The following is a 23140-nucleotide window of genomic DNA, read 5'->3' as shown; positions in this document are numbered from 1 at the left end:
AATAAAGACATAAATATAGTGACGGAACCAGCTGTAACCGGGAATAATCACGCTTGTTTCTAGGGATGTATTTTCAAGCCGTACCTTATGAAATCGTGACATTTGATAACAGATTATGGTTTTTGTAGCACAATTTAATGCTTGAGAGTGGGATATATTTTTGTATTAATGTACTGTTTATAGCCATACGTATCGACCTGTTGTTACTGTTGTGTTAGTGAGTGTCACTCCACTATGGTTCGTCCAAAACTAACACACATTATGTGGAAAGACCTTGGAAGATAAAATAAGACATTAAAGCCTGTGGGACATTTAACAGGATGATTTGGGTAAGATATAATACGTCAAACTAAGTGCTTTCTGTAATAAATATTCCTAATATCCTGTTGACTTCAAGACAAGCTTATTTTAATTCACAGGGAAGGTTTGTATTAACTGCTGGGCTCCAGTGCTGCAGATGTAGAGTGAGCTGTCATGTACGAAGACACTACAGAATTCTTCCAGGTACGTTTAAATACAAATAAAGCGTCACCTATCGAAAGTAAAATGTTGGTAAAATTATTCAGTATGCAGAAAAGCTAGTGATGTACAGGTTTTTGGAGTCTTATTAGTCCTACATTAATGTGTATGATGTGTTATCTCTTTTATACATCATTGGGTGTTTTTTGTTCCATTATATATTTATTGTTTTTAGATTTACGCTGTCCTGTGATAACCACCTATATATAAAAAAACTAGTTTATTTCAATCAATAGGATATGGCTTTAATAGGCCTAAGGCCTTTTAGTCGCTCATAAATAAATAAGTAGATCACTGATACTTTATTTACTATGGATGCTGGCAACAGTCACATAGTCCAAAGTGAAGGTCAGTGTTTCCCCTACCATTGTCTTGGCGGGGCGCTGCGCCCTGCCAACGGAGCCCTACGCCCTGCCTGAAATTCAAGGTGTTTTTTTTTTTTTTTTTTTTTTTACATTTTTTTTTTTATTATTTAAAAAAATATATATATATAGCACCAAATTGCAACTGAAGTAATCTATCTACGGTCACGTTTCACATTGAACATGTGCTCTTTTATTAAATAAACTAAACGCCTATGTTATTTATCCAATGTGCATGTTTCAGTGTCCACTGCCTTGCGTATTCACATTCTCCCTCCGCTCCCCCCCCCACACACACACACGCGAATGCACACACTCACAATCAGAGACAAGAGCGGAGGAAAGAAGGAGAACAACAGCTCTGCTTTCTGCCCGTTTGTGTCCCCCCCCAGTTTCAAATTCGTTTAGCAAGCCGTTATCGTCACGGGAGAAGGACACAAACAGCCTGGCCAGGTGGACGCGCGCGAACGCGACAACGAACGTAGCGTGTGCATTCTAAAAATAGCTCAGGTGAGCAGGTACCGCGGTTTTGAACTACAGTATTGAATTTGACAGAAAACAACAATGAAACGCCAGCAGAAGAATAATCTAATGAGTTGGGTGGAAAAAAAAGACAGGAGATGTGAGTTGGTTTATTCAGTAAATTAGCTCAGGATAATTGGATGTTCTGTCTACACCTGTTGATGTGAGGCTAATGCATGATTTGCTAGCTTGATGCTACCGGCATTTAGCGGCAGTGACTCAACAAATTTCCACTTAAACTGTATCGTCAGCAATGTATGACAAGCAGACTGCTTGTTTAATGTTAGATTCACACCAATAGCTCAATATGATCATAACACGATTGCTTTCATATCAGAGATCAGATGAGGTGGAGCTGCCTCCAGCAATAGAGGATGAGGCAGAGAGAAGCAGCAGCAGCACAGGGTTGCAGCAGGTATGTTATATGCTGTAGTTAGGTGATTTAAATGTATCAATGAAAGGAAGAAGTGTAGACAACATGATAAGAAGGGAATACAGTTTTAATAAAAGTACACTACAGTGTAACACTGTACTGTATTACTTTTTAATGTACAAATACTTTGTTACTGTACGATATCAATAACAATAATCCACAGCTCCTCTCTCTGCTCCAGAGGATAAAAAGAATTCGGGTGCCCCGAAAAAAAATTCGGGGTACCCGAGCAGCACCCTGCCAAGGCTGTAAACCTAGGGGAAACACTGAAGGTGATGTTTGACCAGTAATGGTCGAGGCGGGATTTGAGACAGCTAACCGTCTTGGATGTGACAACGCTTTCTGACAGATCATTCCACAAGTCAACCACACGCAGGCTGAAAAAGTTGCGGCGGATAGCCAGTCTTGAGTACTGTTTCTTCAACTTGAGGCAGTGTCCGTGAATCCTGGTGTTATAATCCCGTTGTAGTGGGCATGATGTTTTGTAGATGTTGAGGAGGTATTTGAAAACTTCGATCATATCTCCCCTCGCCCTTCTATAATACATACTCGGGATTTTAAGACTTTGCAGTCGTTTTTGATATTGTAGGTCCTTTAGTTCTGGAACCAGCTTCGTTGCCCTTCTCTGTATTTTCTCGATGAGCTCAGCATCCTTTTTGTACATGGGGGACCAAGCGACATTCCCATACTCCAGGAGTGGCCGTACAAGAGAGATGTATAAACTACATACTACGTCAGAGTCCAAATAAGTGTATGATCTGCGGATCATTGCTAGGATACCATTCGCTTTATTACTTGCCCGACAGATATGGTCACTAAATGCCAGGGTATTATTTGTTTATGAATAGTTTATTTATCTTAAAAGTAGGGGACTTTCACAATACATAGAGGAACACAACCTTCATTTTGATAATAATAATAATACATTTTATTTTGGGGGGCACCTTTCAAAACACCCAAGGACACCTTACAGGGCATAGGGGCAATATAGGGAACAATTAAAACAGTGGATTTAGTGAAATATCAGCCGGGGTAAGACAAGACAAACAACAGGAAATGGACTATAGAAGGACACAAAAGGACACAGGGTACAGTTTATAAAGAAAATGCCAGTTTGAACAGGTGGGTTTTGAGTTGGGTTTTGAATGTTGTTATGGAATCAGACTGTCGGATGTGTAGTGGTAGGGAGTTCCAGAGTAATTTAATCAGAATCAGGAGAGACAAGTTTTGTGATATAATACAATATATATTTATTGCCAGGAATACACAGATGAGTTAAATGGTGTTTGGTGATTAGACCCCCGTTGTGTGGGAGCATCACTCGGGAGGGGAGAACCGAGCCGATAAACCCCCCCCGGATCTAGACACTGGTGGTGGTGGAGCATTGTCTGAAGAGGAGTGGTTTATCTTGACCCTGGATTCGGAGGGACGGGGGGTGAAAGTGGAGGAGGGTTGCGTGGAGTAACCTGAAATGACAGCTATCAGAGGGGAGAGAGCAGATTTAAAGGTTTAGCAGAGTGCTATGATAGGCTTGTGGGAATAGAGTGAAGTGATTGGTTTAGCTGGGGAGTTTACCCCGATCACTGATTGAGAGGGGAGAGAGTAGTAAGATGTGAATATGTGAATGAATGAGTAAAGACGGTCTTCCTGGTTGAACTTGCCTTAAGCTTCGTGTGGCATTTCACTTCAATATTAACACTTTGCTGATTCAGGCCCATCCTCATAGCTGTGCTTTATGTTGTGATAGATGACGTCAAATCGCTGCGGGCTGTGGTCAACCCTGATGTATCCAAGTAGGTTATTTAATTCTGCTTTAAACCTTTAAATGCTCTTTAGACTCAGCTGTGTTTGGGCTCTTTGTTAACTTGCTCATCCATATCTGCAGAATCCGAAACATTGGCATTATGGCTCACATTGACGCAGGAAAAACAACGACCACAGAAAGGATGCTCTATTACTCTGGCTATACGAGAGCGCTAGGAGGTGAGTATGATGTCTACAAAAGTGTGGATTTCGTACCTGATTGTTTCCATCTTTCTTTTACATTTCTGCTGCTTGTTTTTTCCAGATGTGGATGACGGGGATACAGTCACAGATTTCATGGCTCAGGAAAGGGAGCGTGGCATCACCATACAGTCGGCAGCTGTCACATTTGAATGGAAAACTCATAGAATAAACCTCATAGATACACCAGGTAGAAAAAGTGTTTATGTGAGAATGAAACACTCCAATGGAAATGAGAATGGCAGCCACTCAAATATGATTGTGTGTGTGATTACAGGACATGTAGACTTCACTCTGGAGGTAGAGCGGGCTCTTCGTGTTCTCGATGGAGCTGTTGCAGTGTTTGATGCTTCTGCCGGGGTTGAGGTGAGCCCTCAAGCCCTATTTATAATTTGGTGAAATCTGAACCAGAACCGCTACGATTAGTCAACCAGTTGGAAAGTATTTTGATATTAATTGTTACAGCTATTTTTAAATAAAGTCACATGAAATGCTGTTTCAGCCTCTTAAATATGATGATTACCTACTTTTTAAAATCATATGAAGGCAAATATCTTTGGGGTTTGACTCACAAAACAGGACATTTAAAGACATCATCTTTGAGAATCTAGGATGGACATTTTTCACAGTTTTTTGCCTTTTTCTTTGATCTGACAACTAATTAATTAAAAATAAAATAGGTGGATTCATCAATGATAAATCCTTACCATCAGCCCTGCTCTGAACACATTTTCTTCTGTTGCTTTGATAACAGGCTCAGACTCTGACCGTGTGGAGGCAGGCAGAGAAGCACCACGTGCCCTGTGTTTGTTTCCTGAATAAGATGGATAAGCCCGCAGCAAGGTGAGTGACTCAGCAGTCCTAATATGAACACATTTAAAAAAAGGTTTTATAACGATTTCAGTTGATATCTTCTTTCAATTTCTCACACAGCCTAAGTTTTTCCATAGAGAGCATTAAAAAGAAGTTGAAAGCCAATCCAGTCCTCCTTCAAGTAAGCCTTTGAAGCTTTATTTGAAAAACCTCATACAATGACTTTTTTCTGATTATGCAGAAATCCCCATTTGAAGAATCATACTTATCACGGTAATGAGTTATAATGATTGATGTGTACATCACTTTAATGTAGCAGATACATAATATCAGAATAAATCGCAATTTTTGTGCTTATTTTTTATGTTGTGGTGACAATCCTATTATGGAATCATACTATAGAAACTTATCAAATGAATGAAGCAAAGTATAATATCTTCTTCTTAAATGAAGTGAAGTATCATAACATGTTAATAATATGTAATTCCTGTTTCCCAGATTCCTGTCGGCAGCGGGAAAGAATTCTCCGGTGTGGTGGACTTGTTGACCAATCAGAAATTGATATGGAAACACAAAACGATGAGAGATGAGGAAGATGGTCGGACCTTTGAAATCACACCTCTGGACGAGTCGGAGGAACCAGAGCTCCTGCAGGAGGTCAGCGAGGCCCGGACGGCTTTAATCGAGCAGGTATGTTTCAGAACATTTAGAACAGGGGGCCACACCTTGTTGATTGTGATCCAAATACAAAAACATATAGGGAGCCACAGTCCAAACAACAATAAAAGCATTGATTTGAAGCAGATACACTCCATTGGAATCTGTGTTTCTAGAGCAGTAAAAGAAAGAAATCTATCAAACTTACTACCTAACAATATGACAGTTTAACGTTTGATAGGTCAGTATTTTATTTGTGTGACCACATATTACAAAGAGTATTCCTGTATCCTGTTCTTTTCTTTTCACTATATCTGTAAAGTCTCTTTGAGCACCTGTAAAAGCGCTAACAAAATAAATCTATTAATATTATTATTATTATCTGCTGCTTTTAAATTGAATGTAAATCAAATCAATACTTTTCTATTTGAATGAAATGCATGTCTTAAAATGTCTTATGTTTATGGTCTAATTGTAGTAAATCTGGATATCTAATATGAATATTTAAAAAAAGTCAGGAAGAAATAGTACAGTATTGTTTCGTGGGACATAAGGTTAGGAGAGTGATCATTTAACAGATTTTAGTCAGCTTTTTAATTTAAACTACAATATGTAAGTTATTGGAAATAACCCAAAAGTCATTTATTAATTATTTGTAAAATCTCACCAGAGTTTGTCAAATCTCCAATTTCTCAATCACAGGTTGCTGATCTGGACGATGAGTTTGCTGATTTACTGCTGACTGATTTTGGTGAAAACTTTGATGAAGTTCCCTCAATCAAAGTAAGTGCTGTATTGTTCCACAGCATCAGCCTTTTAAAGTACCACTGTTACTTGTGAATACAGGGTAAACCTTGCTGATGTGTCCCCAGCTGCAGGAGGCCGTGCGGCGGGTGACTCTGGCCCGTAAAGGCGTCCCGGTACTCTGTGGGAGCTCTTTGAGGAACAAAGGTGTTCAGCCTCTTCTAGATGCCATCACTGCTTACCTGCCCGCCCCCAATGAACGGCACCACGACCTGGTGTGAGTGCACCCTTTAACCTTTCAATAACTCAGACCTACAATCTTGTCATAAAGGACCATCCCAGCATTATTGGTGTCCAGGTTCTGCTTTCTAACACATATTATTCTTTGCCTTTTTTCCTCTTGGTGCATTTATATTTTTGACAAAATGACTATTAAGTTAACACTTCCACAGCTATCACAAAAAGTGATGGTCCTGAGCTGCAACTAGGTAAAGGCAGGCTTCGGTTTTGCTTTAATTGAATCATATTGACTGTTTCTGAGTTTCATCCAATTGAAACGAAGAGACATCTGTTGTCAGGGAAGTTTTATTTTGAAAGTCAAATAAACAAATGAAAGTGAGTGATGATTAACATGTACATTTCTCATAAGCATTTTTAATAGTTAATTTGAAAACAAGGCTAAAGTAAGTGATCTTTAACACAACTTCTCATCCAAACTGACTCATTATAAGGTAACAGCTGTGTAGAAAATTGCACAAAATAATTAAATAAATTACAAAAAAATCTAATAATAGTGGAATTATCCTTTTAATGAATATTCCATGTCTTTTACATCATTTTCCGATGTACATTTGTTGATTATTGTCTATATCCTCTGCAGGCGGTGGTATAAAGACGACCTATGTGCTCTGGCCTTCAAAGTTCTCCATGATAAGCAGCGCGGCCCTCTGGTGTTTCTGAGGATTTACTCTGGTACTCTGAAACCACAGTCTGCTGTCCACAACATCAACAGGAACAGCGTGTATGTACTGCAGTTTCAATAATAATATGTTCAAATGTGGACTAGTTCTATATTTGTGCATATGATGAAACTACACAGGAAAGAAGTAATGACATAAGAATATACACAGACATTAGATACACATTTTTATTTAAATATCAAGAAGAAAGAAAATAATACACTTCCCAAACAAAAATACTAGAGATGGAATGTTCAAGGAAGAGTTGGAATGAATATAAAAACAAAGATGACCATAACAACTGTTTGCCTTCCTTTCATAGTGAGAGGGTTAGCCGGCTGATGGTGCCGTTTGCTGATCAGAATGTAGAAATCCCCTCCATGACGGCGGGAAACATCGCTCTGACTGTAGGACTGAAGCAGGTAGACATTTTTACAACATTATAATCTTTATTTGCTATTTTGAAGATTTTCCTCTTTAATACAATAATTGATGTTTCCACTTTCACTTCAGACAGTCACCGGGGACACCATCGTCTCTTCCAAGTCTTCAGCAGCCGCTGCCGCCGCCCGCCGGGCCCATAATGACAGCGGGACAGGGGCGAAGCGCGGGGAACACGACAGCGTGGTGCTTTCAGGGGTAGAGGTCCCTGAACCCGTCTTCTTCTGCACCATCGAGCCGCCCACCATGGCTAAACAGGCTGGTACGAGACACTGATTAAAAGATGATCTCTGTTCAATCAAGCTTTAATGATAACCAATTAATATTATTCAGTTATCAATACCCTCCTTTGTTTCCCCCCCCCCCTGTAAGATCTTGAGAATGCACTGAATAACCTCCAGAGAGAGGACCCTAGCCTTAAAGTCAGGGTGGACCCAGACTCTGGACAGGTAATGCAATCACTGGATTAGCACTCAGCTTCTACCAATATCTGTTGAATATCTAACCTAAAAGTAAGGTTGGATATTGACAGATATACGTGTGAACTTGTCTGTCCAATATCTAACCGAAACCTCACGTACTGTGGAGAGCATCTTCCACAATTAGTAAACGTATTGTCTCCATCCTCAGACTATTTTGTGTGGGATGGGAGAGCTGCACATCGAGATCATCCATGATCGAATCAGAAGAGAGTACGGCATTGAGACTCACCTCGGGCCGCTGCAGGTGGCCTACAGAGAGTCCATCCTCCACGAGGTCTCAACCACAGGTACAAAGGGGCTGTCACACAGGGCAACACGTAACAAGCCTTGCACATCTTCATCTTTACAAAAGTGTGTTTGAAATGCATGCTTTGTCATTGAACAGTTAGACACAAGCACGTTTTGAAGACATTGGATAGTGTATGGAAAATATGCAAAAAACATCAGGAGGGGAGGTGTTGCTATGATGCTCTTAGAGAGGAAACTGGAGGACATTAATGTCAACATAAATCATCTTAATTTTTATGATATTTACCAACAATCCATTTGCACCAATATCAATAATCAATTCAATTGAATAGCTACTGTTAAGTATTACAAAATTGTTAATTAAAAATAGCTGACCATTTTCATAGTATGTAAAAAATATCAGAAAAAAAAGACATTGTCGTAAATATAATTAAAAACAACCTAGTATAGTATGTCAAACATTTTTGAAAAAAGACATAGTATAGTCGATAGGAAAGTATGTCAAAAATATGAAAAAGATTACATTTTAATATATTTAAAATATAGAAATGACTTTACTTTGTACGTAAGAAATGCCAAAACAACAAGGCAAAAGATTCCTCAACAATCAAACCCTAAACTTTACCAACAAAAAACGAATAATTGTGATAATAGTCACAATGGAAAAATAAAACGACACAGTATGTCAAAAATATCAAGGAAGTTAGTTACAGTATATAGTATGTCAAATATATCATCAAATACGACATAGCATGTCGATGTATTTTAATAAACAAACAATAAATTATAGCAGGTAAAACAAAATCATAATAAAAGCCATAGTAATATGTCTAAAAAATCATAGTATAGTATGTCCAGAAATATGAAAAAAAGACCATGATTGATAATGGCTTCATTAGCTTATTTGAGGAGAGTACATAACTCCTGACAGATTCATACTGTACTTTTCCCAATAAGGATCTTTGTATGAATTCCCTGCTCATCTTTAAACACAGAAACGCTGGATCGTACTATCGGGGAGAGGCGACATGTTGTTACCGTGGAGCTGGCCGTCACCCCTCTGGACTCCTCATCATGTGAATTCGCTTTCACAGAAGAACTGGGGGCCAAGCTATCTACTGAAATAAAGGAGGCCGTGGAGAATGGAGTACAGAGCGCATATCTGCAAGGTGCCATGGAACACATCTCATTTCTCCTGCAGTGTCCGTCCCTTTCAGAAGGAAAGATTGCATTTCTTAATGAATATGACTTATTTACAATCCCTGCTTCCCCCTCCAGGTCCTCTGCTAGGTTATCCTTTACAGGGAGTGTCTGCACTGATCCAAAGTGTCCACATGGAGCCGGGAACGTCCCCTGCCATGGTGTCCGCCTGTGTGTCCCGCTGCGTGCACAAGGTATTCATCGGCAGGGAGGGATGTAACAAACTTCATTTACACAAGCACTGTCGTCTAGTAAAATGTTGAGATACTTATACTTTAAATATTGTCGTTTTTACTCCATGAATGATCTGGTAGATTAAGTTAATTATATTTTCTATAACAATAACATGAATTACAGAATTAGAATTTCTAGGATAAACTGAAGGATTAAATGTTCCTATATGTGACGAGAAAATTCTCCTGATGTATAAGCTAATTAAAAATCTTAAACCTTAAACCCTTAATTCAAATGAATTACCCTTAACTACATTTATTATCTTAAACCCTCTTGGATGAGCTGGCAAATGCACAAAGCTGAAAACAGGGCTCATTGACAGTTGAGATTTACTCAGCCCACTAGACAATGCTTTAAAGATATCAGGTTTTAAATTAAGATTTATTGACAGTAAAAATAGCTCAGCTGTTAACACGCAGTGGCAAAATGCAACATGCACTTTTGTTGTAGAAATGTAATCCAAAAACCTCAAATATAATAATAAATGTAGAATTTTATGATTTGTCTTCCATATATTCACCTTAGTGAAATTTGAAGTGCAGTGTTTCCAGTGTGTCCCTCCATGTAATACCTGTGAACATCAGGAGCTTGATGACTCGTTCTGTTCCCGTGCCTCAGGCTCTCAGGCTGGCAGGAGGTCAGGTTCTGGAGCCGGTGATGTCCCTGGAAGTGACCGTGGAGGAGGAGCGCCTGAGCTCTGTTCTGGGGGATCTAGCACAACGACGAGGGACCGTCCGAGACATCCAGAGTCGCCATGACGACAAAGTGCTGCTCGCCACTGTGCCTCTGGCTGAGATGATGGTGAGACGACGTGAACATCAACATTTGTCTGTACCTTTTAGCTGCTAAGTGATAGATATATATACTTACATAAAAACAATCCTATTCCTCCCGAAAGATACAATATCACGGTCCCACAGACAAATAAAGAAACACAAGGAGAACAACCTCACAGTACAGTGCAGCCATTTGTGGAAATCCTGTTATCCTCTAATGACAAAATAATATTAGTGTTTTCAATTTTTTTTTACAGCAGTAGTACCACTGTACAGTAAATCACAACTAACATGCTAAATTACTAGTTTGTCCTGTATAATCTACATTTATTTAAGTCTTGTAAAACTGGCAAATATATACATAAAATGGAACATGTGTGATACCACGTCAATTTAATTTGAGGTCAATGTGTGAGACTTTTTAATAATTGTAATCCTGCTTACTAAATGTATTGGTTTCTGTAACATTTGAAATACATTTAATGGTATCCTACTTCTGGCTCTGAACATCTGGTACTCCCCAAGCCTGACTCTTTACTTTTATATTTCTTTTTTAAGGGCTATTCCACCATCTTGCGAACAGTGACCTCCGGCAACGCCACCTTCACATTAGAGCTGGACACCTACGAGGCGATGAACCCCCAGGACCAGAACACCCTCCTGAAGAGAGTGTCTGGTCTGCTGTGATCTCAACAATAACACCTCTTCACCAACGGGACCAAAGGCTGTGTGAAACAGAGGCACATATATTTGGCCAGGATTTACAACAAAAAAAATCATTCTAATGTAATTTATTGTGGGGATTCCCCCTGCAGGAAAGAGTGTGAAACTATTGGTGTAATTATGTTCCATGTTGTTAGCTGGATGCAAAATACATTTACAGAAACAGTATTTCATAGCCTTTTTTTCTCCTTCCTTTTTTCATATGAAACAAGACTCACTTAAAATGTCAACATTTTATTCACAATCATTTTTACAAACATTCATAAAAAAACAGAGTGCAATCATAAATTCAAGATGTTTATGACATTATGTGATGATCAAGAGTTCTGTAGAGCAGATTTAAGAAGCATGATGTGTCTAAGCGTCAGGACAGTGAGATCTCTAAAAAGGCAGCATGATTCTTCAGCTTGAAATACAAACATTGTTGATTGCTGTTCCCATGGCAAGTCTCAGTTTCTGTTCAGACACCTCTGTACTCTCGGGGACAGTAGCTGGAAAACAGCGGCTCAGCAGGGATCCCCCGCCTTAGATAGGAGAAGATACGCGTCAATAGGTTTTTTATTAAATGAGCATTCTTTAAAAAGGATTGTGTCCATTAGATAAATCATTTAGAGACGGCTATGGGAAACATATGTACTAATTTACTTCTGATTCACCTTTGTGAACTTCATGACTTTTATTATACAATGCTTTTTAGGATTTATTTTATGACATGCTATATTAAAAACTATTTTATGGCAAACTACACAATTACTTTTTATGACATTCTGAAATCATAGAATGACATGCATGCCAGACTTTCAAAATCCAAAAGAGGTAGGTTTGCACGTGCAAATGTGCACGCCCAAATGAGATAATCAGAAGAAATGGAACCCCCAGTAATTACATGTATAAACAATATATTGCATAATTGTATGCATTTTTCAGAAAAAGTGGTAGTTTGGTAAACAGTGATATCAACGATATGTTTGGTCTGTAAAATGTCCAAAAGTAAAAGAATGGGAGATAAATATCCCCAAATCTCAAAATTGTATTATATGTTGTGAGTGTTTGTGGTCCTCTTTCAGTTCAGACACTGTAGGTGAAGGATGCTTCAGGAAAAGACCACACACTGGATGTGTTTTCGAGACACTGATATTAACGGGGAAACCCTGCAGGACTCAAAGTGCCTAGTCTCTGTTCCCTTAAACTAATTTGGGAGTGATTACCCATCAGCATGTCCTCAGAAACACAGAGGACTGTTTGTACGATGGGATCACAGACACGCTGCAAACGGCGTCCGCCAAAACTCGAGTCCAGTGTCTATGTAGTGTCATTTTTATTTGTTATAGTTAGGAAGTATAGGAAGATTGAAAATCGGTAGGGAAAGTCAGCTAAGTCGGTAGGCGGTAGAAACATGTCAAAAGCGGTAGACTACCGCCCAAATCGGTAGGGTTGGCAGGTATGGAATGAGAGTTCAGATCGACAAAGCAGGGCTGTCAGAGCGGCCATTTTTATGTGTGCAGTTGCAAGAATCGTAACTGGCCAACTTTCATAAACACCGACTTGCTGCAAGAATGTCAAAGTAACAGATTAGAATTGAAATAAAATAATGTCTTATTTCCAGTCATGCTTTAATGCATTACTGGTCACAGTAAAAAAGCCGAACAGTGTGCCCAAACAGTAATCTGAATGTTGTTTTACTTGTCAAATAACCACAGGAAAAGAGTTCAATGTCTGGTCTGCTCTCATCCGATTCTTTCAAAAAGGAAATTATCTGAATGTTATTGATCGTTTAATGCCTCAGATACTCACTCCACCATGCGGCAGCGGTGCACAGACAGTCTGTTGAAGGCGTCGTTGATGTCCGTCACCTCCTTGCCGCTCCACAGGCGCTCTGCGACAGCACTGGCCCGAGGCCTGGGGGGGGCGCAAGGCAAAACAAAATCAGACCTCGCTGTACACTCCTGTAGTGGGTTATGGTTCCAAAAACATAACAATTGTTTACTGAATATCATACCAGAGTCTGGGTGTGAGGTTGGTGGCGTCTACATACTCCCCCCACAAACAGGCTTCTCCACCAATCACAAGGTTCTTTTGTTCATCAGTTCCTGTTTGAAAATGAAATATTTAATGAGAAAAGGCAGCCGAAGCTACTTCCAGGGAGTCTAAAGAATAAAAAATTATGATATGCTTCTGTTCTCTCATTTGATATCCAAATATTAAATGGGAAATATTTTGCTTACAAACCAATTTGGGGAAACATGACATTTTCAGAAGTGGGAATGAAAGAGACAATTGCTAACATTAAAGCATGTTAAAATGTTCTCACATGTAATCATGTATAAATATGAAAATGAGCATAATATATCCCTTTTAAAACATTTTCCCTCTGTTTATTCAACAGGCTTGCACATAATTCCACAGCAGTGACAAACAAAATGACAAGGGTCAAAGCAATACAGGTTATACAATCTGAGTCGGACCAGCTGAAGGACAATACAACTGAATTTATGACTGCTTTTATAGTAAACAGGACTTTGCCACAATGTTGCACAAGACCAGTTATTGCTAGAGGCTTGCTAAGCAAAATAATCATGCAGACGAACCCTGGAAGTCCTGCGGGTCGGCCTGGTAATGGCCCGTCCAGTCTTGGCCGTAGGAGATACGGTTCAGGTACCAGGGAGTGGACAGCAGGGTCTGGTACCCTGACGATGTAATGTTAGCCATCTCACTCTGGTACTGCAGCTTGTTTCCTTTCCAAACGTGGATAAGTGTGTCTTGTTTCAGCTACACAGCACACATACAAGTATCAGTATCAGCAAGATAGAGAGATGTCCAAGCCTTTTTATAAAGACTGCTGCAAGGGATGAAGTATTTTGGAAGGCCAAACTCAAAATTGAGCTTCGCCATGATTCCCTTGGAAAAATCCAATGGCATCCAACCAAAATGAAACCATTATTTCCAGGCTTTGCAAACTCATTCGTGCAGCACTCTGTTTGGATGCCATTTAAGACTTGGTGCCTTGTGTTTTTGGTCCTCCATGATGGTGAACTACTTGTAAAACCACCAACCAAAAAGCTCCATCTCGCCTTAACGTCTGTCTCTGACTATCTCTGTCACAAAACTGTGCAAGTGTAAGCCTGTTGAACAACATCCATATTTGGGTTGTGCCTCCAGTAACCATGCCCAAATCGTAACCCCCTCCACCAAAACTGATTCAACAAAGAATGTCATTTTGATGCACACTGACCGTTGAAGTTGAGCGGCTCAACCTTGTAGTACTTCTGCCAGTCCTGTGCGTAGCTAATGTAATCTAGGTACCATGGGGCGGAGAGGATGGTGGTGTACCCTGCTCCTGTCACTTTAGCCATCTCGTCATTAGCTCCGCCGCCGATCCACACATGCACTACTGTGTCTGCCTTTAACTGCAATAGTTACAGATCAAGCTACGGTACTTAGGTTACATACTACATGACCTGTTGCCGTTGGTTAAAAATAGTTAGACATTTAAGGAAATACGTTTGTTTATTTTCTTTCTAGCTGGGACTTTGGTGATTAGATTGATAACATTTGATGTAAAATCTGAAGAAACCACAAGAGGCCAATTAGCTTAGCTTAGCATAAAGAATGGAAACAGTGGGAAACAGCCAGTCAGCCAAGCCTTTACCCGAGTGTAACACAATCTGCCTCACAGTACCTATAAACCTATATATTATTTGTGTAATCTGTACCAAAAAAAAGGCACTTATAAGAGCCGGTAGGTGGGTTTTGTTATTTTAGACATCTACCTAGGGATGCATATTGTTGACTTTTTACGATACCACTCAACGATACTGATACTAGACCGATACATATCGTGATACTTTCATGTTGCATAAGGGAACAATTTAAGCGCTTTATGATATAGTTAACATGTCAAATGAATATTACAATTAATTGTGGGACTTGGACCTTTTAGTACTGAACAAACAATGAAAAACCACATTTGACAACACAGGCTTGAAGACTGTACATTCCTGTACTCTGATTTCATGTGACAGTAGCAAATGTTTTGAGAGGTTGGATGTGTTGCAGTGGTTACAGACCCCACCATTCAAAGGCTCAGACGAAAGCCAATCACCGAAGCCGTTGCAAGACGCGCAATCAGATTGGCTGGCAGTTTGGGCGTGAGTTTAAGGATATTACGCCTCACTTTATATTAAAAAAATAGTAGCCGCCAGTAACCGGTATTTCAGTAATATCAGTCTTCAGCTTTTGAATAAAGCAGCAATATATTATGAAACATGAGTGTCATCTATCTATTTCTCCTAAAGCCAACGGGAAAGCAAAGAAGTGTATTTCCAAAAATGTCAAACTTTCTCTTTAAAAACACAAAATGAAAACAAAAACTCACATTATTAAAATTATGAAAAAAGTCTTATATTACATTAGTATATCTAACATGGAAATGACTCTTTAGTTACCTTAACACCGTTGTCAAAGACCTCCTGCCAGATCATGTAGCCCTTCTGGGTAGTTGCCACGATATCCAAGAGTCTATAAAACAATAAAAGGCACAAAATAAATTGAAAGTCATAAATGAGTAGAACCTACATTTTACCGAGTATACAATGATCAACATACTTTTGGATATAGAAGGATTCCAGTTTGGTGAAGTCTTGTCCGAAGCCTTGCTGCTCCATGAACTTCTGAATGTCCGGGTTGGACTTCCTGCAGGAGAAAAACATACAATGGGGCAAAAAATTATTTAGTCAGCCACCAATTGTGCAAGTTCTCCCACTTAAAAAGATGAGAGAGGCCTGTAATTTTCATCCTAGGTACACTTCAACTATGAGAGACAGAATGGGGGGAAAGAATCCAGGAAATCACATTGTAGGATTTTTAATGAATTAATTGGTAAATTCCTCGGTAAAATAAGTATTTGGTCACCTACAAACAAACAAGATTTCTGGCTCTCACAGACCTGTAACTTCTTCTTTCAGAGCCTCCTCTGTCCTCCACTTGTTAACTGTATTAATGGCACCTGTTTGAACTCGTTATCAGTATAAAAGACAACTGTCCACAACCTCAAAAAGTCACACTCCAAACTCCACTATGGCCAAGACCAAAGAGCTGTCAAAGGACACCAGAGACAAAATTGTAGACCTGCACCAGGCTGGGAAGACTGAATCTGCAATAGGTAAGCAGCTTGGTGTGAAGAAATCAACTGTGGGAGCAATTATTAGAAAATGGAAGACATACAAGACCACTGATAATCTCCCTCGATCTGGGGCTCAACGCAAGATCTCACCCCTCGGGGTCAAAATGATCACAAGAACGGTGAGCAAAAATCCCAGAACCACACGGGGGGACCTAGACACTGACCTGCAGAGAGCTGGGACCAAAGTAACAAAGGCTACCATCAGTAACACACTACACCGCCAGGGACTCAAATCCTGCAGTGCCAGACGTGTCCCCCTGCTTAAGCCAGTACATGTCCAGGCCCGTCTGAAGTTTGCTAGAGAGCATTTAGATGATCCAGAAGAGGATTGGGAGAATGTCATATGGTCAGATGAAACCAAAATAGAACTTTTTGGTAAAAACTCAACTAGACGTGTTTGGAGGAGAAAGAATGCTGAGTTGCATCCAAAGAACACCATACCTACTGTGAAACATGGGGGTGGAAACATCATGCTTTGGGGCTGTTTTCTGCAAAGGGACCAGGACGACTGATCCGTGTAAAGGAAAGAATGAATGGGGCCATGTATCGTGAGATTTTGAGTGACAACCTCCTTCCATCAGCAAGGGCATTGAAGATGAAACGTGGCTGGGTCTTTCAGCATGACAATGATCCCAAACACACCGCCCGGGCAACGAAGGAGTGGCTTCGTAAGAAGCATTTCAAGGTCCTGGAGTGGCCTAGCCAGTCTCCAGATCTCAACCCCATAGAAAATCTTTGGAGGGAGTTGAAAGTCTGTGTTGCCCAGCGACAGCCCCAAAACATCACTGCTCTAGAGGAGATCTGCATGGAGCAACAGTGTGTGAAAACCTTGTGAAGACTTACAGAAAACGTTTGACCTCTGTCATTGCCAACAAAGGGTATATAACAAAGTATTGAGATTAACTTCTGTTATTGACCAAATATTATTTTCCACCATAATTTGCAAATAAATTCTTTAAAAATCAGACAATGTGATTTTCTGGATTTTTTTTCTTCTCATTTTGTCTCTCATAGTTGAGGTATACCTAGGATGAAAATTACAGGCCTCTCATCTTTTTAAGTGGGAGAACTTGCACAATTGGTGGCTGACTAAATACTTTTTTGCCCCACTGTATATGTAAGCAATAGCTCACGACAGGCCGTGGTATATGCTCATTATATCACAGCTAAGGGGCGTGGTTCGGCCCGACGCGAAGCGGAGGGTCGACAACCCCCTTAACTGTGATATAATGAGCATATATCACGGCCTGAAGTGAGCTATTGCTTTTATAAAACGGTTACCAAGTGTGGCAATATGAAAGAAAAATACACGCTCTAATTTAAATAGTTTTTATTAGTAAATAATGATGTTCAAAATAAAATAGTCCCCCCGTTGCCTTCTGCACAAAACATAGTGCAAGGTGGTTGCTACGCAACAACACTAACAGCAAGCGAACATATTAGACAGAGAGCGTTTATCCATTATTTGGCTGTTTATTTACATTAATGTGTATGTTGCTGTTTATTGTGCATCCACTGAAAAACTGTCCAGCATCAGTAGCATGGCTTACGTGGTCACTTGTATAGGTTGAAGTTGTTCGAAGCTGTTGCTTGGTATGGCGAGAATATTGCTCCACTTTCTCCGGTCCCCGAGATTGGGCTTCCAGTAGCTCTGGAGAGAGCTTTCGCACCTGTGGCCACTAACGGTCATAATTTCTCTGCTTTGTTTCAAGACCCGCATCAGAAAGTTTTTGAATGGTGCTACTTTTCCAGTTGGTCTACCTGCTCTTCACGTAGCTCTGCATGTCGTAGTTTAGGTGCTTTTTTTTTTTTTCTGGAGATAGGCACTGCTCAATCCACTCCTCCATACTATAGTAAGAACCACCCGGAGGTCGAAGTTAATCTTAAATGTTTCCATTTTATGCTTTGTAAGTTTGTTTCGTAACGGAAGAAATTTAATTATATTTATAAAACTGACAAGTCAAATCAAGCAATCTGATTGGTCGATAGCGTTTTTGCGGACCTCTTTGATTACAGATTTGAAAACATCGTTGCTGGCTTTAAAAGTAGCACAATTCATTATGTTAAACCTTCAAAAGTATCTAGATATCCCTGCCCTAATGCCAAAGGAACTGCACACTGAATATGTTTTGCCGTTTGATGTCTATGTCTGGACCGCTGCGTCAAAAAGGAGGGCTTCTGCCCCGTTACTTCTCCGCTGCTTTCTTGTTCCAGTAGCCCAACGGTATACTGTTTTTCTCAGACGCGGAGGGATACTGACTTGTTGTGAAAAGTAACTTACAATTCTACCCGTGGTATACGCTCAGTATATCACGGCTAAGAACCAATCAGATTGCTTGATTTGACTTGTCCGTTTTATAAAGCCAAATATGACCTGCTGTCTAATCCTTGATGCTGAGGAGAAGTGATTTTGGCTTTGTGCAGACAGTTTTACCAGCAGCTGAAGTCCACCTCGTCCCCCCCCAGGTGGATGTAGGCGTCGGGGAACACGGTGCTGACCTCCTTGAAGAACTGGCTCATGAAGTCATAAGTGGTGTTCAGGATGGGGTTCACTGGGCCGAAGGTGCCCGAGGGTTTGGAGCCAGAGTAACACGGGGTGAGAAGGTCTTTCTGCCCTGAGAGAAAAACACAAGGAATTTGTAGCATGTTTAATCGTTTCCAGATAGAGCTCTGCTAAAGTCTTCCAGTTTTTGAATGTCACATTTTACTGACTGTATAAAATGTGACAAGGATTGGGAGCAAAACATGCCATTGGACTTAAGAGGGTAACAAAATAAACTCTCTCTCCACTAACACTGGCTGAACGCACCTTTGCCCCAGGACTGTGTGTGTCCGGGTGTGTCAAACTCTGGGATAACACGAATGCCTCGCAGACGTCCAAACTCGATCACCATCTTCACGTCGGCGGGTGTGTACACATGTGTGTACGGGTGGTAGGCGCCCTGCGAACAGTGTAATCAAACTGGGAATCAAACAATGTCTCCATCTTAAAACTTGTACGACACAAGGGATTCAATTGGCTTTCCAATTCTTCGATCAGTTTGGCTGTCATTTTGTCAAGGGTGTGAGATTTTTATATCCAATCATGAATTTTGGAAGAACAACCTCAGCTCTTATAACAGGTCTATTATAAACTTAAACTGAAATACCCTAATGGACCAAAATGTCCCAATTGAAACCCATTAAAACAAAGGACATTACAGATCAAGTCATTTGTTCTTATATGTTGTATTATGACAGGTCTTCAGTCACATGTCCCTGGATTCTTGTGTTTTGGATCTTTTTTGTGCCATTTAACAAAGGCAAATACATGCCAATTTCCTGGATTTCTTGCACAAAAACATACAACTATCAACACATGTTCTTTCTAATCACTGACATAGCCCAGACTAGAAATGTATATATTATTTAGCTTTCGGATAATTAATATTTTTCTGTGTTTTTATAATTTAATCGATTTGTAGAAAAAAAGAGCAAAATAATATTAACATCATTTTGGTGACAGTTTTTTTTAACACTGACATTTTGTCCTCTAAGGACATCAGAGCACAAGCACTGAAACTCTACTTGTCTGTGCTGGGATTGTTCAGATAACCAGTCTGACCTGCTGACTCAGCTGCGGGAACGTTCGGCTCAGGTAAGGGAAGGATGGGTCGTCCACGATGTGCCAGTGGAAAACATTGAATTTGTTCATGGCCATTGTTTCCTGTATGAATGGACACAAGGAAAATATTTTATTCAAGCTGTGAATACAATTTAAAATGAGAAAACATAATAAAGAAGGTGTTGGGGACGTACCAGATTAGCCAAGAGGACTTTAATGGGCAGGAAATGCCGAGAGCTGTCCAGTAAGATGCCTCTGTGAGCAAATCTGGGGAAGTCGCTGATGGCTGTTGAATTGATGCTTTTCTGAAAGATGCAAAGTGAAAATCAGTCTGAGTTAGAAACCTGTCACACATACAGTTGACCTTTGATCCTAAATATATGAATAAAAACATTAAAACAATAATGTTAAAACAATTTATTTCTTAACTTACGGCTCCATTTTCATCTTCATACACCAACTGGCTGAATGTTTCCAGACCTGCAACGATTCAAAATAAACAACATTTTTATGATACAATAAAATGAAGTTACTGTCATTTGATAGCAGCCCTTAGAAATGTGATAAAAAACCACTATCATTTTATGATGCTAACTTTGCCACAGAACTTTTCTGCAGACTAAGCACTTTATAAACACCCTTTTATTGTGTACATTGAATTTATATAAACTTGGAGATATATCTTATGCAAGCATTTTGCATCAGTGTTTATAATGATGCAGGATAATGCTGAAGTGATTATAGTAAATTAATTGATAGAAAATACTTATTAACAGTTGTGATCACTGACTAATCATTACAAATACTTTGAATTGTGTGAGTTATTTCTGAGACTCAGACCAAAAGATTGATATCATTCTCATATCTGCTATTAAATATCAATATTGAACAAAATACTGAAACAAATTATTTAAGCTACAGTATTCATCAAGCTAAAAGGCTTTTTCCAGCTTCTTATATCAAATACATTTCAGCTTTTTTTATATAATTGTAAATAGAATAACTTTAGGATCTTGATCAGCAAGTTGGCATTTGAAAATATGATGTACTGATTAATGGATACAGGAAATAATTCTTGATTGCAGGCGTAATGCAGGAAGTCTCTGAAATGGTGCTTAAATTAAATATTTACCGTGCAGGGCTCCCCAGACCTTCGGTGCTTTGAGCACAGCGTACGGCTGATCCACGGTCAGCTCGTCTGTGAACACAAAAAGGTGTGTTACCAAAGCTCAGCATGTGGTTATTATAGTACTAAAGTCATGGTCTTAAACAATCAGAGGGGGCTTAAAACCATTAACTGTGTTAATCCCTCCAGGCGATCTCTAACTCCACCGCTAAATCATGAGTCATGAAATTTCTTTAGGTGTGAACGGTAGCCTGAAGAATCAAATGAATGACCCACATTATGAAAAGTTATTTTCCTTAATGTTAAAGAACCAATACAGCAATGCCAAAATACAAGCCTGTCTTAAATGTGAAAGCCGGCCGCAGCTAGACAGGGCTTATCATCAGCTTAGGTTTTTTTATGCCACATTTAATTAAATACAGTTTAAAAAGTGGAAGCACAGAAACATTTTGCTTGTGGAGCTTCTTTTATACTTTATATTCTGTTACAGTTTAATCTTTAACAGTTGATCATATTATGTATAACATCTTTATCTGTAAAGTAGCCACAGCAGGTAAATACATAGTGAAGTAAGGGGAACAACAGGTCTCTGAAACGTGCTTAAACACAAGTCCGAAACTAGGTATATTTGTACCTAAGAATGTACAGAGAGATGTTAAGGACACACCACCACTGCGCAGAGTCACATGACAGTGTCCTGATGATACAAATGATATAAGCAAAGAGGAAGAGCAGAGACTCACATGACTCGTCAGAAGCCACACTTGGGAAAGAGTCACAGTCAGACTCAGAGGAGGTGATCCACACCTGCAGCTCGGTCACATCAGAGGGGCCGGCGCGCCTGCTCTTCCTCCCCTCCTGCCTTTTAAAGCTGCCAAACATGTACTCATAATACCTGTGGGGGGGCAGAGAGAGGAGGACCATTGTTTACCATCAGGGGATTGGTCCATGAACGCAAACAGGTAGAGAGAGAGAGTGAAACTGAAAACAGAGCGAAAAACAAAACTGATTGACAGTGGTGTAAAGTAACAGTCAGTACAATTTTGACAGACTTTACTTGAGATTTTTTAAGTGTGCTAAGCTATACTTCTACTCCACTACAATTCAGAGGTACATTGTGTACTTTTACTCCACTATATATTTATACCTTTAGTTACTTTACAGATGTGGATGAATGATGTGAAATATAATCAAGTGTTAAATCAGACTTTAGTTCCTCCTGGAGTAAATTCACAAGCTACCCTGCAGTATACAAAGTCATTCAAACTAGCTGCACCTTTACCAGCTTTGAGAACACTTTCATGATCAATCATTATAAAACATATTATATATATTATTCTGAAATCTGCACAATGACTACTTTTCCTTTTGGTACTTTAAGTATATTTTGACAACAATACTTTCTACTTTTGAGTAACATTTAGAATACAGGACTTTAACTTGTACCGGAGTATTCCTACGCTCTACTTGTACTTCTAGATGTGAGGTGTGAATGAAGATCTCATACCTCCGGTAGGCGTCCTGCAGGAGGCTGCAGCTCGGCCCCGCGGTGGACTCTTTGGCGTCGCTTATTTTGAAGCTGACGCCGTTCAGCTTGAATGAAACCTCGGAGAGCTGCACTTTCTGCGGCAGAGGCCACAGAGAGCCGTACTTTGAAGCCTGGACGACGCGCTCAGCCTGCTCCTCTTCACCGAAGAGGTCGTTCAGAAAGCCCTGAGAGAAGGAGACACCGAGGAGCAGCAGAGAGAACCTCAGAGCAGTGGTCATGTTGGTGGAGGAGATGAGAGTCACGAGACCTGCGAGCACAGCAGCAGTATTTGGAGGGAGGTGGGCGGGGCTTCCAATGCGGAAGTCCGGGTTGTGCAAAGATTTAAAGGGGAACTACAACCACAGCCTGTTACAACAGGCTGCTTTATTAAGAGAAGATAACAGAGAAAAAGAGCAGAGTTCAGGTGACAAACAGACAGACGTGGTGCAGGAACATGTCATACAGCCGTCAGAAAGAGAAAGTTTGCTTAAAGAAATAGAGCCTTAGCCTTAGCGTTTTCACTACAGGCAAAACCAGACCAGACCAGTGGGGCCCAAAGGTTAGTGAGTGGGGAACGTAATA

At 40.0% G+C, this 23140-nt stretch overlaps 2 protein-coding genes and 1 long non-coding RNA gene across 7 annotated transcripts; 2 read left to right on the top strand and 1 right to left on the bottom strand.

The window, feature by feature from the left end:
- Positions 1 to 38: 38 nt before the first annotated feature.
- gfm2 (GTP dependent ribosome recycling factor mitochondrial 2) lies at positions 39 to 11286 on the top strand. Of its 2 annotated transcripts, XM_079660658.1 has the most exons (20): positions 39 to 329; positions 420 to 504; positions 3584 to 3629; positions 3722 to 3819; positions 3905 to 4030; positions 4118 to 4206; positions 4595 to 4683; positions 4774 to 4834; positions 5152 to 5343; positions 6013 to 6093; positions 6183 to 6331; positions 6935 to 7075; positions 7336 to 7435; positions 7527 to 7716; positions 7827 to 7903; positions 8085 to 8223; positions 9181 to 9354; positions 9464 to 9579; positions 10238 to 10420; positions 10954 to 11286. In XM_079660658.1, exons 1-20 carry the CDS (start codon positions 321 to 323, stop codon positions 11080 to 11082), a joined length of 2274 nt encoding a protein of 757 aa, XP_079516784.1. In that variant the 5' UTR covers positions 39 to 320; the 3' UTR covers positions 11083 to 11286. The 2 variants fall into 2 exon arrangements, with proteins under 2 accessions (XP_079516784.1, XP_079516785.1); XM_079660659.1 differs by lacking the exons at positions 39 to 329; positions 420 to 504 and adding an exon at positions 1013 to 1391.
- Positions 1386 to 2035, top strand: LOC307025788. Its single transcript, XR_013804272.1, has 2 exons — positions 1386 to 1503; positions 1741 to 2035. It is a non-coding gene; the product is annotated as an uncharacterized lncRNA (long non-coding RNA).
- A 50-nt stretch (positions 11287 to 11336) lies between the features above and the next one.
- Positions 11337 to 22857, bottom strand: hexb (hexosaminidase B (beta polypeptide)). 4 transcript variants are annotated; one of them, XM_079660660.1, is made up of 14 exons: positions 22538 to 22857; positions 21774 to 21925; positions 21037 to 21102; positions 20338 to 20384; positions 20099 to 20209; positions 19905 to 20006; positions 19110 to 19242; positions 18735 to 18915; positions 15724 to 15810; positions 15564 to 15636; positions 13707 to 13887; positions 13118 to 13208; positions 12913 to 13017; positions 11337 to 11642 (listed from the first exon to the last, which is right to left on the bottom strand). In XM_079660660.1, the coding sequence occupies exons 1-14, from the start codon at positions 22795 to 22797 to the stop codon at positions 11579 to 11581; spliced, it is 1653 nt and encodes a 550-aa protein (XP_079516786.1). In that variant the 5' UTR covers positions 22798 to 22857; the 3' UTR covers positions 11337 to 11578. The 4 variants fall into 4 exon arrangements, 3 of the variants coding, with proteins under 3 accessions (XP_079516786.1, XP_079516787.1, XP_079516788.1); XM_079660661.1 differs by lacking the exon at positions 13707 to 13887 and adding an exon at positions 14351 to 14525 and having other exon boundaries at positions 22538 to 22849; XM_079660662.1 differs by having other exon boundaries at positions 21774 to 22011; positions 22538 to 22677.
- Between the last annotated feature and the right edge of the window lie 283 nt (positions 22858 to 23140).

The sequence above is a fragment of the Notothenia rossii genome, assembly GCF_949606895.1.
Source record: "Notothenia rossii genome assembly, chromosome: 11".
Lineage (NCBI taxonomy): Eukaryota > Metazoa > Chordata > Actinopteri > Perciformes > Nototheniidae > Notothenia > Notothenia rossii.
This window is presented reverse-complemented; position numbering and strand designations above follow the sequence as displayed.